Below are 21,714 nucleotides of genomic sequence, written 5' to 3'. Positions count from 1 at the left end.
AGGAAGGGTAGATTATCGGACAAGGTGGCGGTTTTTATTGAATTGAATCTAACGTAGGTCATGAACATACATTTAGTGAGCGGAAATTAATAGAAGTTATTTGGGTCGAAAAGTATAACTCATACCACATACTATAAGATAAGGTATGGATATTTGTTTTAGAAAATGTAGACACTTACTATACCCCCAAAACACATATAGTGGATATATCTCCTTGCCACAGTCTAGGCGAATTTAACAGGACAGGCAAGTTTAGGCTAAATTATCGGTTCCTTCTTATAATAATGACAGGTATGGTATTTGAGCGATAGGGAAGTGGGGAGTATCGGTGACAAGCACGCGGTATACTACATAGCCCACACATATATGGAGGGGTACTAGCACTCGTACAGGCACGGTCGGCAGGACACGTTAAGGCAGGGTAGCTTTCTAAAGGGAGAAGACAAAGATGGCGGTGTGCTCACCGGGCTAGCGGCCATATTTTGGGTGTGTATTATTTAACAGAAGTCATGGAGTAAAATGGTGTCGGGGGAAAATGCACTATAGTTGGCACCGTATTCTACGGTATGATCAGCAAATATGGCTATGGGACATAGTCGCAGAAATAATTAGGAGCATTTCGTGGCGAGGTAGCTTTAATTTTTAAGGTGGGATACAAACCACATATGGGGAGTTGGAGGCTATTTTGGGTTAAACAGCACGTATATGTAGTGGGACAGTGCACTGTAGAAATGACATGGTGGAAATGTAGGAAAGGCAATATTGAGACAAATAAAAAATTGACTTGGCTTGAAAGGACTACCGGATTCCCGTTTTCGTGACTAAGAATGGAAATCACACTACAACAGTACCAGTGTAGTAAAATTGGCGCCTAGAATCTGTCATTTCGACAACGAAAATGAACAGATCTTTATATCAGACAGTCTACTTGGGTAAAATGGAATAAATACCACACTACAAATGTAGATTCGTTTCAGTAGAAATAATGGTAAGGCATACAAACGGAAAATTGTACCAGAATACGTACTTACGGTGGCGGGAAGGAACACAGGCGTTCTAAGCAAAGGGGGCGGGTACACGTAGACGTGCCGCACGGCAATGTAGTCAACACGGGCAAAGGGAAAATGGCGGACGGCGGTTGACTGGGGCGGGCGGGTAATTTTGTGGAAGAAGGCGGCGGCCATGACAGTTTTGCAGAATTGAGCAGGGGCAGTGCTGGAAACAGCGTCATGGATTTATAATCAGTCTCAAACGTTCGCTTACATATTTCGTTCAATTTTGTCACCAAATGATAGACTACAGTATTGTCAATAAATTCATGTTATAACAGTTTGAATTTGCGTTTTGTATTGGGAGATTTCGTTGATGGGAGATTAGCTTATAATCCCATGCGTCGGGTACTATCAAATATTATATTTCTGACTCTTCCGTTTCTCTTGGATCATTATGGCGGCAAACAGTGCGGATATCGAACATAGATTAGAATCGCAAACATGGAGTTTTTCCTTTTAAAAAGGAGAGAAAGGAGGCATGATGGTAGGACAGGAAAACGTAATTATATTAACATTTTGGTCCACTAAACGGGCCCTGAATATCTTTGGCATGAAAATGGCGCAAGCCTGGAACGAACCGAGTCACTCTGGGAGTGAAGACGAAGAAGACAGCGAGGAAACTCACCGGGACAAACGTTGTAAATACGCCACCAACGAGATGGTCTCCAAATGGAGAGAAGACGAGACTGGGCGGCAGGTATTTCTCCTACGGCACCTTGTGCGTGTGTGTTACTGTGGGAAGTTCCCGGACCGTCGGTATCTCCTGAACACGTACGGACAGAACATGGAAGGGTACGAGGTTCACTACGGCCACTGTAGCTGGCGGAAATACACGGAGGGAGGGAAGAAGTTCTGGCTGGTTCGGGTGTGTAAGTGCGGCCGGTATACGGACGGGGAGGGGACCAACGGGTGGAACAGTACTTAGGGGTAAAGGTGCTACGGCGAAGCAAAATGGTGGATCAAAGGTAGCTGGAAATACGGATTTTGTTGCGTAAAAATATGGTTATGTTTTTCGTTATAATTTGTTGAATACAATGGGCAGCTGGATGCAATGTTTAACTGTGTGCTACTCTATGATCAGCCAATCTGATGTTTCTTTATAATTTCACTGAAGCAGAAAATATAACCTTGGCAACCACTGTCATTGTGATCACGCAAACATTCCAATCTCACATGACTCAGTCCAACAAACAAAAAGGTACGGGGTAGCCTTTGGTGGTTAAAGTGAGTACGATTGGTCTTGCAATTGAGAGAACATGGCGCAAAGACCTTACAACGAGCCTTCTAGGTTATCCGACGACGACTACGAAGGAGACGACGGCATAGAAGTGCACACACACAGAAGGTGTAAATACGCTACAAATGAGAAGGTGTCAAAGTGGTCAGAAGATGAATATGGCCATAGGTCCTACACTAAAAAGCATTTGGTTCGCGACTGCTACTGCGAAGAGTTCACCGACAGAGCCTACCTGCTCAACAAGAACGGTAAAGACGGAGAAGGATACGAAATCCACAAAACTCGAGGAGAAGTACTCCACTGTAAGTGGAGGAAATACAGGATGGGGAGAAAGAAGTGGGCGCTGGTGAGAAAGTGTACCTGCGCTCGGTACACAGAAGGGGAGGTGAGCGAGGTGAATGAAACTTCGCGCAGGTAAATTTAATGGCCAAGCGGTGGCAGAGGAAAGTCAGCACACAGCAGCTGGTAAAATTATTCCGGTGTGACTTCAACAAGCTGCGAACACAATTAAACTATGGCGCTTTTTTCATCGCTCTACATGCGGCTAACAGATAACACACAACAGGACTTTTTTGTTTATCGAGTTCAGTAACAGAAACTTCTATTTCGTGAAATTGATAGTGGAAAATCCCTGTAACTTTGCCTTGCATCAACAAGTGTCATGTGCAAACGGACCAATCAGAAACCTCCACATGTGTGACGACCTAAGTATGACATATTTGGTAAAAATACATCTTGCGGGGATTTTTCTGTGTTTGCAAATGTATAAAAAGGGAGAAAATTTGCCTCAATCAAGACAAACAAAAGGACGTCAAGACGACCGAAAGCTCGCATCGCAGAAAGAAGACCTGTACAAGAAATATGGGGAACGCAGAGTCCAACGAGACGAGCCCTCGGGACTACACCGACAGCAAGCCGAAGCCTAAAACCTACAACCCGCCACACCAACCGTACAACGAAACGTCTCGTCGAGGCAAACGTAGCCGCTACAGCAAGAAAACCTAGCGGAGGTCCGTCATCATGCGACAACCCACTTCCATCCAGTCCTCGAGGACGCCTTAGATCTGCACAACCCCACAAACTACAACGACGAGCGCCATCCTTGTCTTCCACGTATACCTTCCCAGATTTCTCCCAACAACACGACCACCGCGCCGCCAACAACCACTTGTGAGCGCGCTACGGGCGTCTGGAGACACCACAGACATTTGTCATTTTCACGGGTCACTTTCCACGGCTCAACATTGGACACTACAGACAGTTTTTGCCGTCCAGGGAGCAGCATGAACTAACTAGTATCAGGCCAGGTTCAGTTGAACATTATGCATTACCGGAGTCGGAAACACCACCACAAGCAGAGATCTTCCAACAATTCGCTCTACAATTGACTCTGACTTTCCTTACAAGAAGGTTCAATCTCTAATATCTCAGACTTATGTACATTTATTTCAAATGTGAGCAACATAGCTGTGCGATATTTAAATTTAGTGCCTCTCTGCTTGAAGTTTATCGTGTATAGAACGATGGGGTAGGGTTGTCGCTTGTTTCAATAGACGGATAGAGCTGTTGATGAAATGAGTGTGCTGTGACGGTATTGCAATTCCTATCTTGTATTTGGTACTTTGGCATTGTTGTTATGCTGTTTACATACATGGAATAGATACAGCACAATGCATACAAAGCTGAATTTTCTGTAGAATGTTTACCCTGTTCATATCTGTCCAACTAATCATTGAAAATGCCTTTTTTGCAAAAGCTATGATGACCAACTCCAACCTAGTGCCTTATTGTACTACAGTTGTAAATGTTGCTACAAGCAATTCATGTATTCAACAACCAATGTTAGTCTACAGCGTGTGTTACACATAAACATTGGAGCTTTGAATTGTGTTGAAATAAAAGCATTGTAACCACATCTTAAGCGCCTTGACTTGTTTTTAATGCTAGTGTTTAATGCTATGTAGAAACAATTATTATTAGGGTGTACATGCCGTCTATTCATCTCAAGCATAAACACGACAGGGCCCAAATTGAAGGATGACTTGAAAATCGCAAACAGTTGAAAACTAATATGACCAAAACCCCAACTAGAAAATATCATGGCAACAAACGGAAAAGAAGCCCCCAGCCTTCAGTTGGTAATAGTCCTAAAACGTCACAGTGTGTGTAGCATAGGGCCAAAGCTGAGCATTCATTTAACAACGAATTTTGTTGCGTAAAAATATGGTTATGTTTTTGTTAAACTCTAGAGAGTTGGGCAGATGAACTTGTTGTTTAACTCTGATATTTTACTCTATGATCGGTCAATCAATTTTTTATCTTTAAGATTTCGCTGAAGCAGAACTTGTGACCATGACAACCCATGTCAATCACTGTGAGCGTGTAAACATTCCGTCCTCACATGACTCTTCGCAACTAACAAAAAGTTACCTGCTGGTAGATTCGAGGGGTTAAAACGAGAGCGGCAAGTCTGGAAAAAAATGGCACAGAAACCACGGAACGAACCTTCCAGGCAATCTGAAGACGAGGACGACGTTAATGTGGAAATACACAGGGATGGGAGATGCAGATATGCAAAAAACCTGCTGGTGTCGAGATGGGACAAAAATGAGTTTGGTGGAAGGGTATACACCAGGAAACATCTTGTTAGGATTTGTTACTGTGGGGTGTTCGACGACCGAAGTGACCTTCTGGATACGTACGGCCACAGAGGAGACGGATATGAAATCCACTATAAGGGAATTCAAGTGATCACCTGTAAATGGAGGGGGTATTACGAGGGAGGCGACACATGGGCACTCGTGAGAAAGTGTGACTGCGGACGGTACACAGACGCGGCGATGACCCAGTTGAACGAGCCGTCGCGCAGGTAATGGTCGAGTTGTAGCAGAGGAAACAAAAATGTCTACACAAGGAAACGGACAGTAGAATGGATTTACGGATCGACAAATTTGATGTAAAAAATCTTGGCAAATCTACACATAAACACTACAAATATCTTCACTTCTGCATTGAACTGTTTTAGCATTTTTCGCGCCCAGAAGATAGGTATGTGACAGGTGACATGTGGTAGTTAATCAGCAGGGAAGTCCCGTCTGTTCGCGTTTCTTGCATCAGCAAGACAGATGCGCGCCAAAGTTGACCAATGGAAACCCTCCACCTGGGCGAATTCAAAGTCTTCGTCATATTTGGTAAAATTATGTCTTGCGGGGATTTTTCTTTGTTTTCGGATCGTATAAAAAGGGGGAAAATTGCCAGAATCAAGACAAAGGGGCGCATCTCAGACAGAAGAAGACCTGTACAAGAACCATGGGAGGCGGCCAGTCCACGAACGAGCCAAGCCGGGGAGACTACACCGACGGCCCGGTCAGGCGAGAGGTCTACCAGCCCAACATGGCGACCAACGAGCCTTCCCGCGTAAGCAAGCCGGGAAAGTCCTCCGGTACTTATGGCCAGGCCGTGCCTAAAACGTGGCCTAAAACCGGCGGCAAGGGAAGCTAGCGGGGGTCCACGGTCACGCCACAGCTACGTCCATCCACCCGTCAAAGCCATTTTGGAGCAGAACACCCCGCAAATTTCAACGACAAGCGAGAGCCTTACCTCCCCCGCCGCCGACCAACCAGACGACCCCACCGCCACTAACCACCACAACCACTCTGCGCGCTACGGATATCTGGAGAAACTACAGACATTTATCTTTTCGATAAGTCACTGAAGAGGCTCAACATCGGACAGTACAAACGCCCTTTACGAAAACCACCGATTGTGAGCAAAGAACTATAGCAGGAAATATCAGTCCAGGTTCAGTTGAACTTTATGCACAATGGAGTTCGAAACACCACAACAAGCCGAGATCTTCCATCAACTGACTCTACAACTGACTCTGACTTTCATTAACGGTTACAAGAAGTTTGAACCTCCAATATCTCAGAAGTATGTATAGTCCTCTCAAATGTGAGCGACACAGCTGTGCGTTGATTAGTACCTCTTCTCTGTAACTACATCATTGAATTCGTTAAGTTTTATGTCGCTTTGGTCCAATGGATGGATAGAGTAGTTGATGTACTCAATATTCTAGGGGAAATTCATGTAACATTTTGGGACCAATACAGTGGTGTTTGCCATTTATATCATGTACTTCGTGCCTTGACATATATATCAGTATTATATTATCTATTTGGATATGCGGAATCGAAACTAGACATCCAAACCAGTATTTTCTGAGGGATGAATATCCTGTTAACGTCTGTCAACATATCTGTCCTGGACAAGTGTAACCGTATTGTTAACTAAACACTTAAATAACACATGCATATTTTAACCTGGTGCGTTCGCTTCTTGACTTAGATTACAATGTTAGTCTACTCCATAGTCTACATACAAAACACTGGAGCTTTGCAGTGTATGCAAATAAAAGTATTATAATCACATCGTAAGCGTTTTGACTTTGTTTCTTTAAGGTTTTATGTAACGTAGAAACAATAGTTTCAAGGACGTATACGCCTTCTCAGGCATAAACATAACAAATCCAAAGTGGAAGCATGACTTGAAAATTCAAATAGTTGGAAACTGATATAACCAAACCCTAACAGGAACATATCATTGCAAAAAAATGGCAAAGACGCCTCCATCGATATATCCCTGGTAATGGTATTGAACTTCACACTTGTGTAGCTGACAACAGGGCCAAAATATTTTCAGTTGACTCTTTGGCGATAGCCAGTCGCTCTTTTCCAGAATAGAGGTACTACATACCTAACTGTAGGCGGAAGATATACGCAACAGGTGAATTGAAGCGTTATCAAAATACGTACACATGACCGTAACGTCACAATATCAACCAATCACATATGGTAGAGCGCTGGTATTCTCAATGTGGCTAACTGTCATTGGACCCGGGTAGTTTGAATAGACGTTGTTCCGCACTTTTCCATAACCTCCAGAGAACGAAGTCGCTAAAACTAATCTCAGCAGCCATGGGAAATGTGTTGGGTTCCGAACCTGAGAAACGTGAATATGACGATAAATCTGTTGAACGGCACTACAGCTGGGAATGTTGCTACGTCAGCGTTGCCCCCAGGTCTGATAAGCAGTATTGGAATCCCTACCAAGGGCGACCCACAAGGGCAGCTCAACTCCTACGACGGAAGTGCAAGTGTGAACAGCGAATGGGGAGCCGTGAAACGCCACACTTCTCAGAGATGTGCAGATGGTTTAGCGAAGACGTTGGCCCATTCTACGAGTTGACGGAAAGCTGTTACTGCCACGTCATCGGCGACCCTCTGCCTTACAACGAGCCGTAAATGTGCCCTTAAGCGATCTACCATGGGATGAAGTCACGATAAGAAGTTCGACATGAAAGAACAGTATATAGACCCCACCGGCATCGACACCATGTGACATGACTACATCGTGTGTCTGTAAGAAAGCGCCAAAGCTCATCAGAAAAGGAAGATCTCCTAGCCTACACTGTTTCAAAGAATAGTCACAACAAAAAAGTTGCTTCAGGCGGCTTTGTTTCCTTCTCAGAGACCAGCTAACTTCAAAATGGATAATTGGCACCACCACAACGCCGAGTACAAGAGTTACACACGGGATGAAACAGTCCAGAGACTCTGAAAAACATGAAATATTCTGACTACTTTATATTCCACTTTGGATATTTCCCATTGTTTTATACGGACCTAAACCCCATACTAAATCCCATGTTGTTACGTGGTGTGCCATTCTAAGTTCTTCGATTATTTTGTAGTGTATTGCATTTAATAATTTGTCCAAAGTCGGTAGATTTGACACAAATACAAGCTAAGCTGTAAAGATTTTGATATTCCTGAGGCATAATCACATTTATACACTACAATAGTGTGTATTATTCGCATACATTCTATGTGTACTAAGGATTGATTTGTTGTCATATTTGGTTTGCTACCATATTGATAACTTTTCCACCTTAACTATTGTTATGTTCACAAAGTCTATGTCAGTCTGTGATCTATGTTGTAAAGAAGTTTTGAAGTGAATAAAGTCTGTTCAGCACAAGTTAATGGCTTGGGTGTTTTGTAAAAGTAGTGTTGCCAGAATTACACACAAATACACATAAACACACTAAAATATAGCAAGAAGTAAGCAACTCCAGTAAAATACTTTGAATTACAATGATTTTACCTCTAAAATGTCTTTTTAGCTGCTTTTATTAGGTCACCTTCAGTTTTTAAAAAATGGCGTCTCGTGTGCCTTCTTTCTTGTTGTTTGCTCATTCAAGATGGCGAACTGCCTTTGTACTAGCGCTGTGGTCTGTGAGGCATGTGACGTGGACATACGGAATGTGCTAGAGCATGCGTAAAAACTGGCTCATTTTTTTAGCAAGCATCATAGAAAACAAAACTGTAAAGCTTAATAGATCTCTAATACTGGATACAATGAATTCTATGAAAATTAAAGATCAATTCTTATGTCTTTGCTGTTTTTCAAAAGAGTACTAGAATAGAAAGAGTAATAGAGAAAAATTATCGACTGGGCTCAGCGCGAGGCGAGTCCCGAGTTTCAGAGTTGTGTCATGGCCTGATTTTTTCCTGACTTTTGCCGATTTCTACGAAGAAAATTCTCGAAGAAAGAAAAGTTGCAGTCATTCAACTTCGACGATTTCCTGGGGGTTTCCACACATACGTCATACCTAAAGAAAGCCGTTCTTGCACCTTACTTGCGCAACCCTGTTTACGGAGTTTGTTGCCGTCTGTTTCTCAAATAAACAAGGACCAACACCCAATGAGAATCCTCCATCTCATCAGACAAGACAACAACTGGGGAAATACCCTCGAAAAAAGGTATAAAAAGTCAAAACAGTAGAGATAACGTACTCACTTGCCTGCCTGTCTGCTTTTGACGCAACTTTGAGAAGAAGACGAAGTTTTTCTCCGTCGAAGACCCACCAGACAAGACGAGATGTCCTTTTGGAACGAGCCAAGTCGGAGTGACTACGTAGATGGGAAGATCGAGAACCACTTCAACAGTAGATGCGCCTATAAACGATATGACCGCGGGAACGGTGAATACCTCCTACAGCAGAAGTGTTGGTGTAACCAATGCAAGACGGACGGAGAGGAGATTCACTACAGCATTAACTGCGCCTGGGTTAAGGAAGGAAGCCACGTGTCCTGGAAAGGCAATACGGTGTACGTCCTGCGGAAGGACTGTTACTGTGGAGGACGACGTCCCAACAACGCTCCGTATCTGCCTTGGAACCAGACCTCTCGCCGGTGGTAGATCCAACGCAACGAGACGGACCCCGAACAGACGCCAACGGACGCCGCGAACACGACACGACCCCGCACGGACAATAGACAACACGAGAACAGGACACGCTTTCACACGATCGGTCCTAGAACTGAACCCTTCCACCTGCAAGTACTTCCAACAGAATCATTCCTTCAGTCACGGCCTTCATGAAAAATCCAGACGCGAGGAATAGTCAACGCAGTAAGGCGCAGTTCGAGACCCGCCCTATGGACACAACATACGGACAGCGCTACAGACTTTGAAACCCTTCCTGTCAGGGGGCCGCAAAGGGGGGCGACGGAGTAGCAATTCGGAACGAGAACTCTCCAACACGGAACTCTTTTGTCCTTAAACAAACTGGTAAAACCTGGACAATGTACTCAGTAAACTGTTCAGCTGGGAGTTCTTCTAGTTTGGTTTTTACCTTCTCATGATAACCTTACGCTTTTTTTAATGTGTGAATTGTCGAGTAACAACAACAAAATTTTAGCAGACTGTAAACGATAAGCTTTGGTTATTACACTATAACTACAGTAGAGTGTTGTAGAAAACATTATGAGTCCAAAAGCTTATTCGAATAGTATATTGTCGTCTGACTGACTTTGCTGGTATCATTTTGTCAAGATATGTAACTTCTCATTGAATAAACTATGTCATAAACTATGTCAGTATGTTGTAGTACTTGTACTGTGTTACTCCATGCTTGAACACTCCTGTGTTGAACAATTCAACCTACGAGGTGGCAAACAGGTCAAACCACGCCCAACCGTGAATGATTGACAGTTAAGGTTGACCTCATGACTATTAAGCAGGTGTCGGTCTTTTCAAGTCAAATACAGTAACTAGGTATATACCTACACAAGTTTCGTATGCACATTCATTATTTTCCACTCGCTGAAATGCTCTCGGTTCGAAGATCAACAGATGCAGTCGTAGACCACATAGCAGCGGAGTTGTTTATGGAAAGTTAGTAATTTTAGACTACTTACTAACATTTTTGTAGTGTTCACGATATCATGAATTACAGTAAATAGATGTTATTGATACTTTGGTAAACATCCTGATGCGACACCTTGCGGCGTTGGGTGGTACTGCAGGGCAACCCTAGTCTTCATTGTAACACTGAGCATACACTTATTTTTGGTGCCTTGAAGGTTTTGTGGCAAAAAATTGAGAGAAACAGACGCTTAATTGAATAAAGTATTCCAGAGATTTTGAAATCCGACATGCTGTGACGTATTTATTGACACCATTCTTTGTTCAGCCAACTTCAAAATGGCGGGCATACACATACCTTGTTTTCATTCTTGTGTGGGCAGGAACCGTTACGTGGTAGGGGCTAAGTGTGACAATGTGAAAGCTCAAGACATCCCTTAGAACTAGCTGCCCTGAAGACTTATGACTTCCTTGTGTCTATGGCCATTCTTGAGTTCTAAGCGAAATGTTCTAAGGTAGCCCAAGTCTACCATTGTTTAGTCGAACAGTGGGGCCACAAAGTGTGCTGACGCACCAAGTAAAGTATACCTCTAACGTTGTGCTGCCCCAAATGCCTGCCTTGACGTGTTATATGGGCATAGACATCAAAATAGAAATACTCATTATCACGCTTTGTTGCTAATAGTCGGTCAGTAGTATAGCTACTGCACATGTAGGACCGCCACCTGCAGGCTTAGAGATAGAACGTACGTGAAAGATAAAACACAGGAGCCATGTTTGCAAAGCCCACAATAGAAGCTTCAACAGGTACAAAACAAAACAACAATGAAACGACCTGAAGGGGGCACGCGTGGCCCATAAGTGCTTCGTGTAAACGTCGTTTTCTTCAGACACTGCCTGGCGCAGTAGTACATGTACAGCACTACTGCTGCACTACTATTCCCACATTTTTTCCAAACTACGGTGTAAGGACAGAGAGCTTTCTTTTTCTACAGCGGGCTTAAGCGACTCGAATAAAAGCAGTCCAAGGTCTAGAAATGCTCTTCAAGTTATAAATATCTAAAAAAAAAGCATCGTACATTTCTCTGCTACAAACATTACAAAAAAACTAGAAAGGCCAATATTTGCTTTGGAGCAAATATAGCGATGGGTTCACCACATTTTACCACATGGCAGGGAAAGAATGAGAAACACAAGGGAAAACAATGCTTTACATTGATATAACTATAGTATGAAGTAACATACAACTAAGACTACAACAGTTGGATAGCTATTCCCTACATTATTGGTTAGGATTGCATAATGCAAACTGTTGATTTTCAAGATAAAAAGAAGCGTTCATAGCCCGCATTCCAATGCTGGAGCAGGAAAGCTTAAAATACCTACCAAAACACTTGAATACAGACATACTGTCAGTATGGCATGGCTCTGTGCAGGTGTAAATGAAGTTAAGCCAGTTAATCCCAACAGCCAATCAGCAAGGAGAATAGAGGAAAGCTGCATGCCTATTGGTTGATGCCTTGCATGCCATTGTGATGACTCATGTCCAAATGTGGTTAACACTGCACACTTACACAGTAATACATTAGCTATTACACAGCCAAAAAACTCAAATAAAACCATTCTAAAAGCCTGTATCACAATAATTTAAAAAACGCCTAGGGGTATTTGCCCACTGTACCTCCATACCAAATTTCAGGACCTTAGGCCCTAAAATGAAGAAGCTGAATCCATTTAAAGATATGGCAGGAGGAGGAGAAGGAGGAGGAGGAGAAGAAGAAGAAACATCAGAAAAAGCAATATGGTTTCACCACACCACTTCGTGGTGTGGTGAACCCATAATAACTTGGAAATAAACACTTGATCCGGGTTCAACACAAGTCTATATAACGCTTGCGCATTAAAGAATTATTTCCACGTAATCACTACGCAAGTGGAAATAGCACATAGAACAGGAGGAAATATTTTTCTTCAGCCGCAGCAGAATTCACCATGAGTGGGTGGGACGAGACAGACCGGAGGGATACTATTCCTGACCAGAAATCCACAACAACTGTCAGCCAGACTGTTACTTCGTCCAGTTCGTCCAGTTCGTCCAGTTCGTCGTCTTCTGACACCAAATCTGTGAGTAGTGGAAGCTCTGGCGGTACCGCCAACCCGTCGAACGCGGACATGAACGAAACCAGCCGGAAATAGCAGCCCGCCACCGTGCGTCTTTTCAAGACTCTTTAAACCTTTGCCCTCCCAAATTTTTAAATACTATTTAATGGATTCTAATGATATTATTATACTCACTTAATATCAATTGTGCTTGTTCTATGGCTACATATTGTAGGCCGTTTCTTGGAACCTCAAGGTGTTTGCGTAATGACAAGGGGACATTTTTCTCGTCATGACTGAAACACTATAAAAGACAAAGGAAACGACGGAAAGAAACAGAACTCACAAAAATCCTTCCCAAACGCTTCAAACCGTCACCCTGCTGAAGAAGTTACCACTAACCATGAGCGGCTGGAACGAGCCTAAACGACCCTGGGACCAGACGGACTACAACCCGGGAGCTCCGAAAATTACCTGTATGGTGTTCGGGATAGGCGCCTTCGCTTCGGCAGGTCCGGCCCCGCGGTGCATCAAGCGTGCGAACAGCGGCAGCGGGAGCGACGGTCCGGGGTTCTACACAAGCGACCAGAGCCTGGCTATCAACGAGACCAGCAGGAAATAATCAACCTGGAGATGCCGACATGTGTGCCTTTATAAAAGGATGTTCTCTAAGTTTGGATTCTGCTCATTTTAGCGTATTTTAACCACTCATTTCTATGAAAAAAAAGTGCCTTCTTGTCGGACTAGTCGATATGTAGGTGTGTTTCGCCGAATAGCGGTTATACCGGCTGTATAGATGCAGAAGCTGGCAAGTCTTCTCAGTATTATTCTAGAAAGTGTACCCTTCTTTAGTCTTGTAAAGAAACGTTCATAATACATTACGCTGCAACTGCGCAAGACAATGGCTGTTATCAGGTGTTCGTCGACCAACAAACAAGACCTATCAACCAATCAGAACCATACATTTCATAGAACGAAAATATGGGTCTGGGGATTTCCGCCAGGAAAATCTATATAAGCGAAAAGTGTGAAAAACGGACTTACTTTTGCCTGACTTTTGCGAAGAACTGGAAGTTGGTCTCCTGGCAAAGAAGCGACAATGAGTGGAGTAAACGAGCCAAGTCTCAAAGACTACAAGACCGGTGAAAAGGAAGGTCACTTCAGTAGTCAGTGTTCGTATTCTCGCGAACAGAGGGGCGGTCAGTTCTTCTTGAGGCGACAGTGTTGCTGTCCCCAATCGTACAAGCACAAAGAAGAGCTCCACTTCCACCCCTACTGCAGGTGGGAACAATCGACCACTTTTGATGCTTTCAACAGAAAGATCTACATCCTGACCAAAGTCTGTGAGTGCGGAGGCAATCCTCACTGGCGCCAACGCTACGAACCCGGTTTGCCGTTTAACGAGCCCTAGACTTCCCGGCGGTTCATCGGAAACCCTTTCCGAACGACATCCCAGGCCCAATGAACACCGCTGACACCTGCACGGACTACGACAACCAAAATTTTTTCCGCACACCCGTCAATAATCCATTCGTCGATGTGCCCTGAACTGTACTCTGCGGAACTTCCTCTCATACGAGAACTTTTCACATTCAGAACGGCTGTTTTTGCCGTAGAACGACGTCTACACTTCGCGTCGGTTCATCGAAAACCCTTCCCGAAGGACACCCAAATGAACACGGCTTACACCCGTATGACTGGCACGCACAGCGACAACGCAAACGTTTCCCGAACTTTGAATATTCCCCAGATTGTACTCTGCAGAACTTCCTCCCGTACGAACACTTCTCAAAACTCCATTCAGAAGAAAACGGAAAATCCAACCAGGCGCGGACCTCGCTTAGTGGCACACCGACCCGACCGTAGTTCTGCTCACGAACTCACCAAAAGAGGCCTCACTTAAGGGGGAGCGAAAGACGAACGCGCCAACACGACTCACAGATCAAAACGGACTCTGATTTCCTTACGTACCGTACCCGAGTCAACGTCATTGGTAGCAACAGGTTAGAAAACACAACTCTGAGTCCTGACAACGCCTGATAAATGAATTGTACTGGGTGTGGTGCGAGTTGGTATAAAAATAGTGCGATTGAATTGTGTGTAGTCGACGGTGTGTGTAACCAACACAAGAATGAAATGTCACAAGGGGTTAACTTCTCAAAATTAATACTCTCTGTATGAAGAAAATGTGTGGTTAGTGATTTTGCCAAGGTTGTGCCTTCTCTTAAAAACGTTGTAACCTTCAGTATGTCAAATAAACAGATCTTCTCACTTTGAATTTTGTTTGTCTTTCTGTTATGCCACGTACACCATGAAAGCCTTTGTCACTTGAAACGTTTACTCAGAAAGGTTGGACCGGAGTCTTTGTTGATATTTGTCTTATTTGTCAACATACGACTGAAACGATTGGTTGCTAGGGGTGGCCACATGACCCTCATTAGCATACAGTATTATTAAGTAGCCTTCGACCGAAACCATTTACATCATTCAGCTTGGCTAAACGGCACTAATACTAATATACTTCTTGGTTTCATACAGAACAGTATACTTTGGAAGAACATTTGCAATGCATCAAGAATCAAATTGAAGTCAATATGAGTGAAAGAAGTGAATCTCACATTTTTGCAGCTCGCTTTTATGGACCTGGCCCTTTGATTAGCTGCTCTAATGACTTGATACAGTATTTTTATGCATCTTGGACAAATATAAGATCATCACGTGCAGTCTCACAGCGAACAATTTTAGATGAGAATTGAAGAGAATGTGCAGATTCTTATTCTTTATCGCAAAATCTATATGGTTTCTTTGGACGGTAACTACAACAATGACTTCCTGGTGGTTCCATAACGGTACTGATAGACGGATAAAAGTTAGAAGCGACACCTGGTGGACATGATTAGTACTGCAGGGCGTGATGTAGTATACACAATGCATGATTAAGCTACGGACATTTTGTCGATAGCAAGCACTTGTTCCGCAGTGTTTTCGTGTTGCAGAATGACACGTCTGACAGTTAAATGTCCGCTTAAATAATACGACCTGCCCCATTGTCCTTTTTTTTTTTCACACGAAATGTAACATAACCTACGCTCATGCCATGTAGTTGCTGTTTATTTTCGGAGGCCCCAGAAAGGGGTGGGGGCTAAAGTTTATTCTTGCTTCCAGTATAGTTCAGGACATTTCAAACTTTTTCCGGCAATCAAACTTTGACGGAATGACGTTATGTGGTACTTACAATATTGCCAATGCATATTAGAGAAGGAAATGGGGAGAGGGTAATCTAGAGGGGGGTTTACTATAACGCTTAGTGATAAGAAACAATAGTCAACCACCTACAATTTTACTCAGAAGTCGTTTCTCGCCTTTTAGTTGTAGACAAGCTACATTGATTTGGATGGACGTGGATTATTCTGGAATGTACTAAAGAAAACGCCATTACTTTGTCAGCAAAATATGAGTCCATAGGTTCGACAACACCTTCCGAAAGTCCCTTTCATAAGGGCTTGACGAAGCAAGTTTCATTATTTGCCTGGATGACGATTATTTGTTTTAAGTCCAACAAACAAAAGTTTTCCTCCAATCAAAATTGTGCTGTCCTGACCATTATCTAGTAATTTTGTCCTCCAGACTATAAATACTGTGACTTTTCTGAGTCTTTTTACGACTCCAAATCTTCTGAAGAAGTATTCCTCGACACCTCAAGTTTGTTCGCCATCAAAGCAGTGACGATGACTTACGTGTGGAACGAGGTTTCTCGCAAATGGCACCTCGAACACTACCATACCGAGGAAACTCACCACAACCAGCTCTGCCAGTACTCCAAACTCACCACGATGGACGGAAAGCTCATCCTGGAGCGGCGCTGCTTCTGTCACCGGCACCACCACCAGGCTAGGAAGGAGTTCCACTACAGGGCTGACTGCCACTGGAGCAGGACCCGGAGGTTTGGACAGATCGTCCTGAACAAAGTCTGCTACTGCAGCGGCCAGCGGCACGGCTTCTATCCGCCCAACTTGCCGGTAAACGAGCCGTGAGGTGGAAACACGTGGTGAAGATGAAGAAAAACCTTCTTACCCGGACTAGACGAGCACGGAAACGACGGTGTGGCCATTCATGGACTTCCTGGGTATTCACAGAACATACTGAGTACAGTAAAAAAGGTTCAATTCATTTCCCTAAAAGACACAATTAGAAGCAATAACTGAGACGCTGAACTCTGATCCCTACCCTACAAAACCACAGGGAACCTCTCAGGAATTGATCCATCTAACCTCACAACATTTGAAAAACTGGAATAATTCACCAACACTGGAGTCAGATTAAGAAGGCAGAAACGATGGGACAAAATGTTGCTGTAATTTTTATAAGGTACAAAATAACTTTGTGTAAGTCCACCGATTAATGGAGGAAGTCATATTGTTATCCTTGAAAGTCGTGAAGTTCGGACATCAAATGAACGCTTGGTCTTGTAACTAATTTCAACCTTTCAAAATGCAATTAAATTGATTTTGAGGCATCCTTCGTATCCTTGTCATTTTTCTTCATGTATTGTAGTCAGCCATAGGATACTAGAGCTCTCTGAAAGCACCCTTGGCCTGCAACATGGAGTATATGGATAGATGTCGCTTTTGAACACGATTTCCTGCCCATTTTCGTATCGCGCCACGCCGACAACAATGCCCTTGTACACTAATCATTGTTGGCGCTTGGGGGCGCTTGTGAAGTTTGACGTATTTGAACTCAAATATTTCTTTGCCTCCATATCAGTCAGAAGAAACAGTTTCTTGGACTGTTCCTTATGCGTACTTTTCCTTAATTCTTCAATAGGAAAGTACAAATTGCAAAAGAGTACCTTGGTGTTAATGCCTCGTCATTCTGCGATTTTTCACGGAAATTGACAATTTCTATTTTTCTAAGCGAAAAAGTCACATAAATGTCCAAATACAAGGGGTGCGTCCAAGAGAGAGAGATATTGACAATAGCTACTTGTGTCTATGCAGTTCATCCAACCGAACAAGCCTAAGCGCTGACCACGGCCACTTCCCCACATATTGATTGAGCAGCGGACTCGCCGAATTTGTTCCCAAAGACTCATATTTACCTCGCGTTTCACTCCACAAGGATGTTTGCCTTTGTTCCGCGAGCTTGTTAGCCAGGGCGGGGTATTGTGCCGCCCGGGGGTATTACCGCTCTTCAGCCAGTATGAAGTCTTTCACATTTTTGTGCCTTCAATCTATAACGTTAATGGTTTATTTCCTTTTTTAAAAAAGGTGACAGTATGGCAGGTCCTAAGGGGTCCAGAATGGCTCTGTCGCTTTACATCTGATCAGTATTCACATTAGAATTATAATCTAAAAACAAATACGTCGGATATCATTCATTGTATCGTTAGTCAGCCCCTATTAAATAAGATTTAAAAACAATAATGTACTGTAAAAGACCGTCCTACGTATTGAACAAGTTAATTAGTCACGTTTATAAAACCTCAAACTTTGCTGTGACAGATCATTACAATACATGTACTTTAGGGTTTGCTGGTTCTGTTCTACAGTGTTCTCTGTTCTGTTCTCCAATCTACGGTCATTAGTTAAGAGCCTGGCGTTAAACCAACTATAGACCTAGACGTAAGAAGCAACAGTGACGGGTAGCGTCTAGTAAAACGTTTGGTACGGTTTGCGTCAATCAGTAACTTTTTCTCGATGAGTTGTGACCGCTGAGGACAACCAGAACCCGGCCGTGCCACGCGGCACACAAAAGACGCGGATACAAGTCGTTTGGACACGGATCTAGCCGGAGCCGAGGGTTTGCCACCATTGAAAGATCAATACTGTTCACTGTATCTTTTAACGTGTACAAATACTTGAAAGCCGCAGGACACAGCGGGATAACAAGTCGCAGACAGTGTCGCGCTAATGAGGGAAATACTCGGCCTTTTTATCTCGAGTTTGCCGAGGCAGAGGCTGAGTTAGATCCTGGTCTTTGTGTGGAAAATACTTCGTTAGTGAGTGGTGGCACGGCACCAGCAAAGTCCAAGTAGAAGTAGGACACCAGGTCGTAACAATCCTAAAACGCATTACTTTTGTATGTAAATACATTGTGTACACTCAAGTAATCTTAAAGCAGATGTGAGAATCCGGCTCATTTTCGAGGTGTTTTACGCCTGTTTTGGCAACATTTGGCGCCTCTTTTCCTGTATGTTTAGTATAAGAAGGCGAACAGTGAAAAGGTAATAGGGAACCCTTACATCTGCTTGAATGTCAGCACTCAACACTTGTTACATAATAACTTTATTGCGCAACAATTGTACAGTGTACAAAGTATGGCATCTACTAACTTAAGCAAGTACATGTCAACTACGTATACATTTTCATAAGGCTAACCTAATACAAAGTGGGTGGCTAGTATGAGATAGGTATCAACTTATACAATCGTTGGATGAGTTTGTTACAGAAACCCCTGGTAAATGTATGGAGGCAAAAGATTGACAGCCTTGATGACTTATTCTTGATTGAGTGTGGTTATATTTGATTTGGCTGCCCACAACATACCTCTGGAGCATACAGGATCTTGACGTCACATTCTAAGTCCTAAGTATTTGTTTGTTTGACACGACTGTTAACTTTCGCTTTGTTTACAACATTGCGGCAAACAACGTAATCCGCCCTGATCCTCCAGGATTAGTACAGAGTGATGTACGAGGAAGCGGGGGCGGTGATTAGTGATCACATCGGGAAAACCGTTACAGGATGTTAGTTCTTATTGATTCTTGTATTTAAAAGGTCTATTAAAGGTTTAAGACAAAAAAAGTAATATATTTTCATTAGTATAAATTCATATTCAATATAGCCATTAAAACAAAAATGTGAGAAAATTTGGAAAAGCTGTGCACAGTTTTATTACTATTGTGACTTCATGCCTACTTTCGGAAGACTGATGCTGTAGGGAAATCAAAATCATTGATCATGGAGACAATGGAAAGATCATCGGAAAACCTTGGAGATCGTTCAGCATTCATTGAATGACAGAGATATTTGCCTAACTTTGTGAACGCTCAAATGCATCTCAACAGTCTACTCCTGTGGAAACTCCGCTCGAGCTCTACCGCCCACAGAAAGCGCTTCGCCCAAACATTTTGGCGGCCGGTCGGTTTATCGGTTTGGCATATCGATTGGTATAACAGCATTAACATACCAAAGCATTTTATCCTGCAGGTGTAATGGGGAAGAGCATACGTCAACATTTGAAAAAAAAGGACAGAAAGCTTTGATGTTTTTGTTCAGGCTTCAGTTATTCGTTCAATAAAAGTTAGATAAAAAAAATAAGCGCATCCTGAAATGAAACACAATTCATAAAAGAAATATAACTTCCCTTGGCATGTAATTTGTAAGTTTTCTACTTTGATGTCTACGAGTGAAAAAGAAGCGAACGATGCATGACGAACTAATGAGATTTATCCCGTACGATTTAAGCGGACAGTTTGTTTAAGGAATTGTCTCCCGGCGGCTCAGCGGTTTGTTGTATGGTTGCGCGCAGGTGGTTCCACAGGGCAGCCTCTTGGGCCCTGATCCGCCACAAGATTTACCTTCCAAATCACCGGACCGTACACAGACGACCTGACGATTGTGCACGGCTCTGTGGAGGACAATGTGGGGTTGGATACGCTCCGTCGACTGGAGGTTAATTGGAATCGTGCTTTATTTTAGCAATAACCGCACACTTGGTTACCGACAACTCTCTGTAAGCAATATGCTTGCTCTTGAACGATATTAATAGTTAAGGCAATGCAATAGGGCTTTTATGCTCTGTCTTTATTCCTTGAAATTGTTCGTCCATTCACTGTGGACACTTGAATATTTTTAAACGTTTGCGACTTTGACTTTGTATTCTCTAATTCCTTTGCATCGGTTCACATTCCATCATTGATCGGGGCTATATCTATGCGGAAGGCTCAAACACGTGAGTTTTGCTTTTCCCCAGTCTTTGATATGGTTGTACGTCGGAATTTCATTACAGAACTACATTGTATTGCCAATTCGTTTTCGTTTCTTTGAAATGCAGAACATTCCACTCCAGGAATGTTGTCCGACCCGAAAGTTTCCCACAAGTACTGCTAGTGTTTATCACCGGCTCCCAGATCCCCTCCCCTTTCTGTAACATGGACTAATTAATGGTGCTTGGCGGCGGAAGTGCACAAACTATCTTGTTGAACTTAGGCAGATGGGAAAACAGGCTTGTAGTGAGGACCATTGTGCCTGTGTGCGGCGGGCGGGAGGATCACTCCGCGTGGTGGCACAGCTGTCACCGCGACAGGATCAAAGGGCGACACGGCGCGTGCTCAATAGACTTTACCAGGCTTGGGGAGGCGGCTGGAAAGAGTAGAAATCAGCCAAATAGAGAGATAAGCATGCCAAGGGAGTTTGTCCGTTGAGAGAACATTTGGGGTGCGGCAAACTGTTCTCTCAACGGACAAACTCCCTTGGCATGCTTATCTCTCTATTGGCCGATTTCTACTCTTTCCAGCCGCCTCCCCAAGCCTGGTAGAGGCTACGTGCTCAACTCCACAGAGGACACTGGGACATCATTTCTTTCTCGCTCCTTTATATCTACATCCTTTCTTCCGCTCTTTCTCCTTTTAAACTTAGAGGCACGGTCTTTCTTTCTTTCATTCTCTGTTCTTTTGTCTTGAAATAAAACTACTATTGCTTGTAATCTAGGTCAAGGTCAATTGTGAACGTACATGTTACCTACTTACTTCTTTAACTTCTACATTATAGCATATTTTCATGTAAATAATAATCTATAGAGTTATATGAACAGCTTTTACTTTAAAGTTACTAAGTAAGTAGTCTTTCAGGTTTGAAGCCTGATAGAGACTACGTATACGTGTGTGCAGGTAGCCTCTACCAGGCTTGAGGGCGCGGCCACAAGAATGGCCAACCAGGATGGCAAATACTCGACTTGAGCATGAGTCAACACGCACGGCTCCTCGAGCACGCTGCGGGGTCGGGTTCACATGTGTGTTTGTACCTACCCTATATACCAGTGTACCGGGGCCGCGCAGTCAGTTAGAGACGTCTGTTGCTAGCCCGCGGCCGAGTTTTAGGACTCCGCTCT

The 21,714-nt window shown here is 43.4% G+C and overlaps 1 protein-coding gene across 1 annotated transcript; it reads left to right on the top strand.

Annotated features, from left to right (window-relative positions):
* Nucleotides 1-1,428: 1,428 nt before the first annotated feature.
* LOC109466015 lies at nucleotides 1,429-4,204 on the top strand. Its single transcript, XM_019763540.1, has 2 exons — nucleotides 1,429-1,911; nucleotides 2,306-4,204. Exons 1-2 carry the CDS (start codon nucleotides 1,531-1,533, stop codon nucleotides 2,705-2,707), a joined length of 783 nt encoding a protein of 260 aa, XP_019619099.1. The 5' UTR covers nucleotides 1,429-1,530; the 3' UTR covers nucleotides 2,708-4,204.
* Nucleotides 4,205-21,714: the final 17,510 nt, after the last annotated feature.

The sequence above is a fragment of the Branchiostoma belcheri genome, unplaced genomic scaffold, assembly GCF_001625305.1.
Source record: "Branchiostoma belcheri isolate BF01 breed outbred unplaced genomic scaffold, Haploidv18h27 scaffold1, whole genome shotgun sequence".
Taxonomy (NCBI): Eukaryota; Metazoa; Chordata; class Leptocardii; order Amphioxiformes; family Branchiostomatidae; genus Branchiostoma; species Branchiostoma belcheri.
The sequence above is the reverse complement of the archived record's forward strand: the minus strand, read 5'-3'. Positions and strand labels throughout refer to the sequence as shown.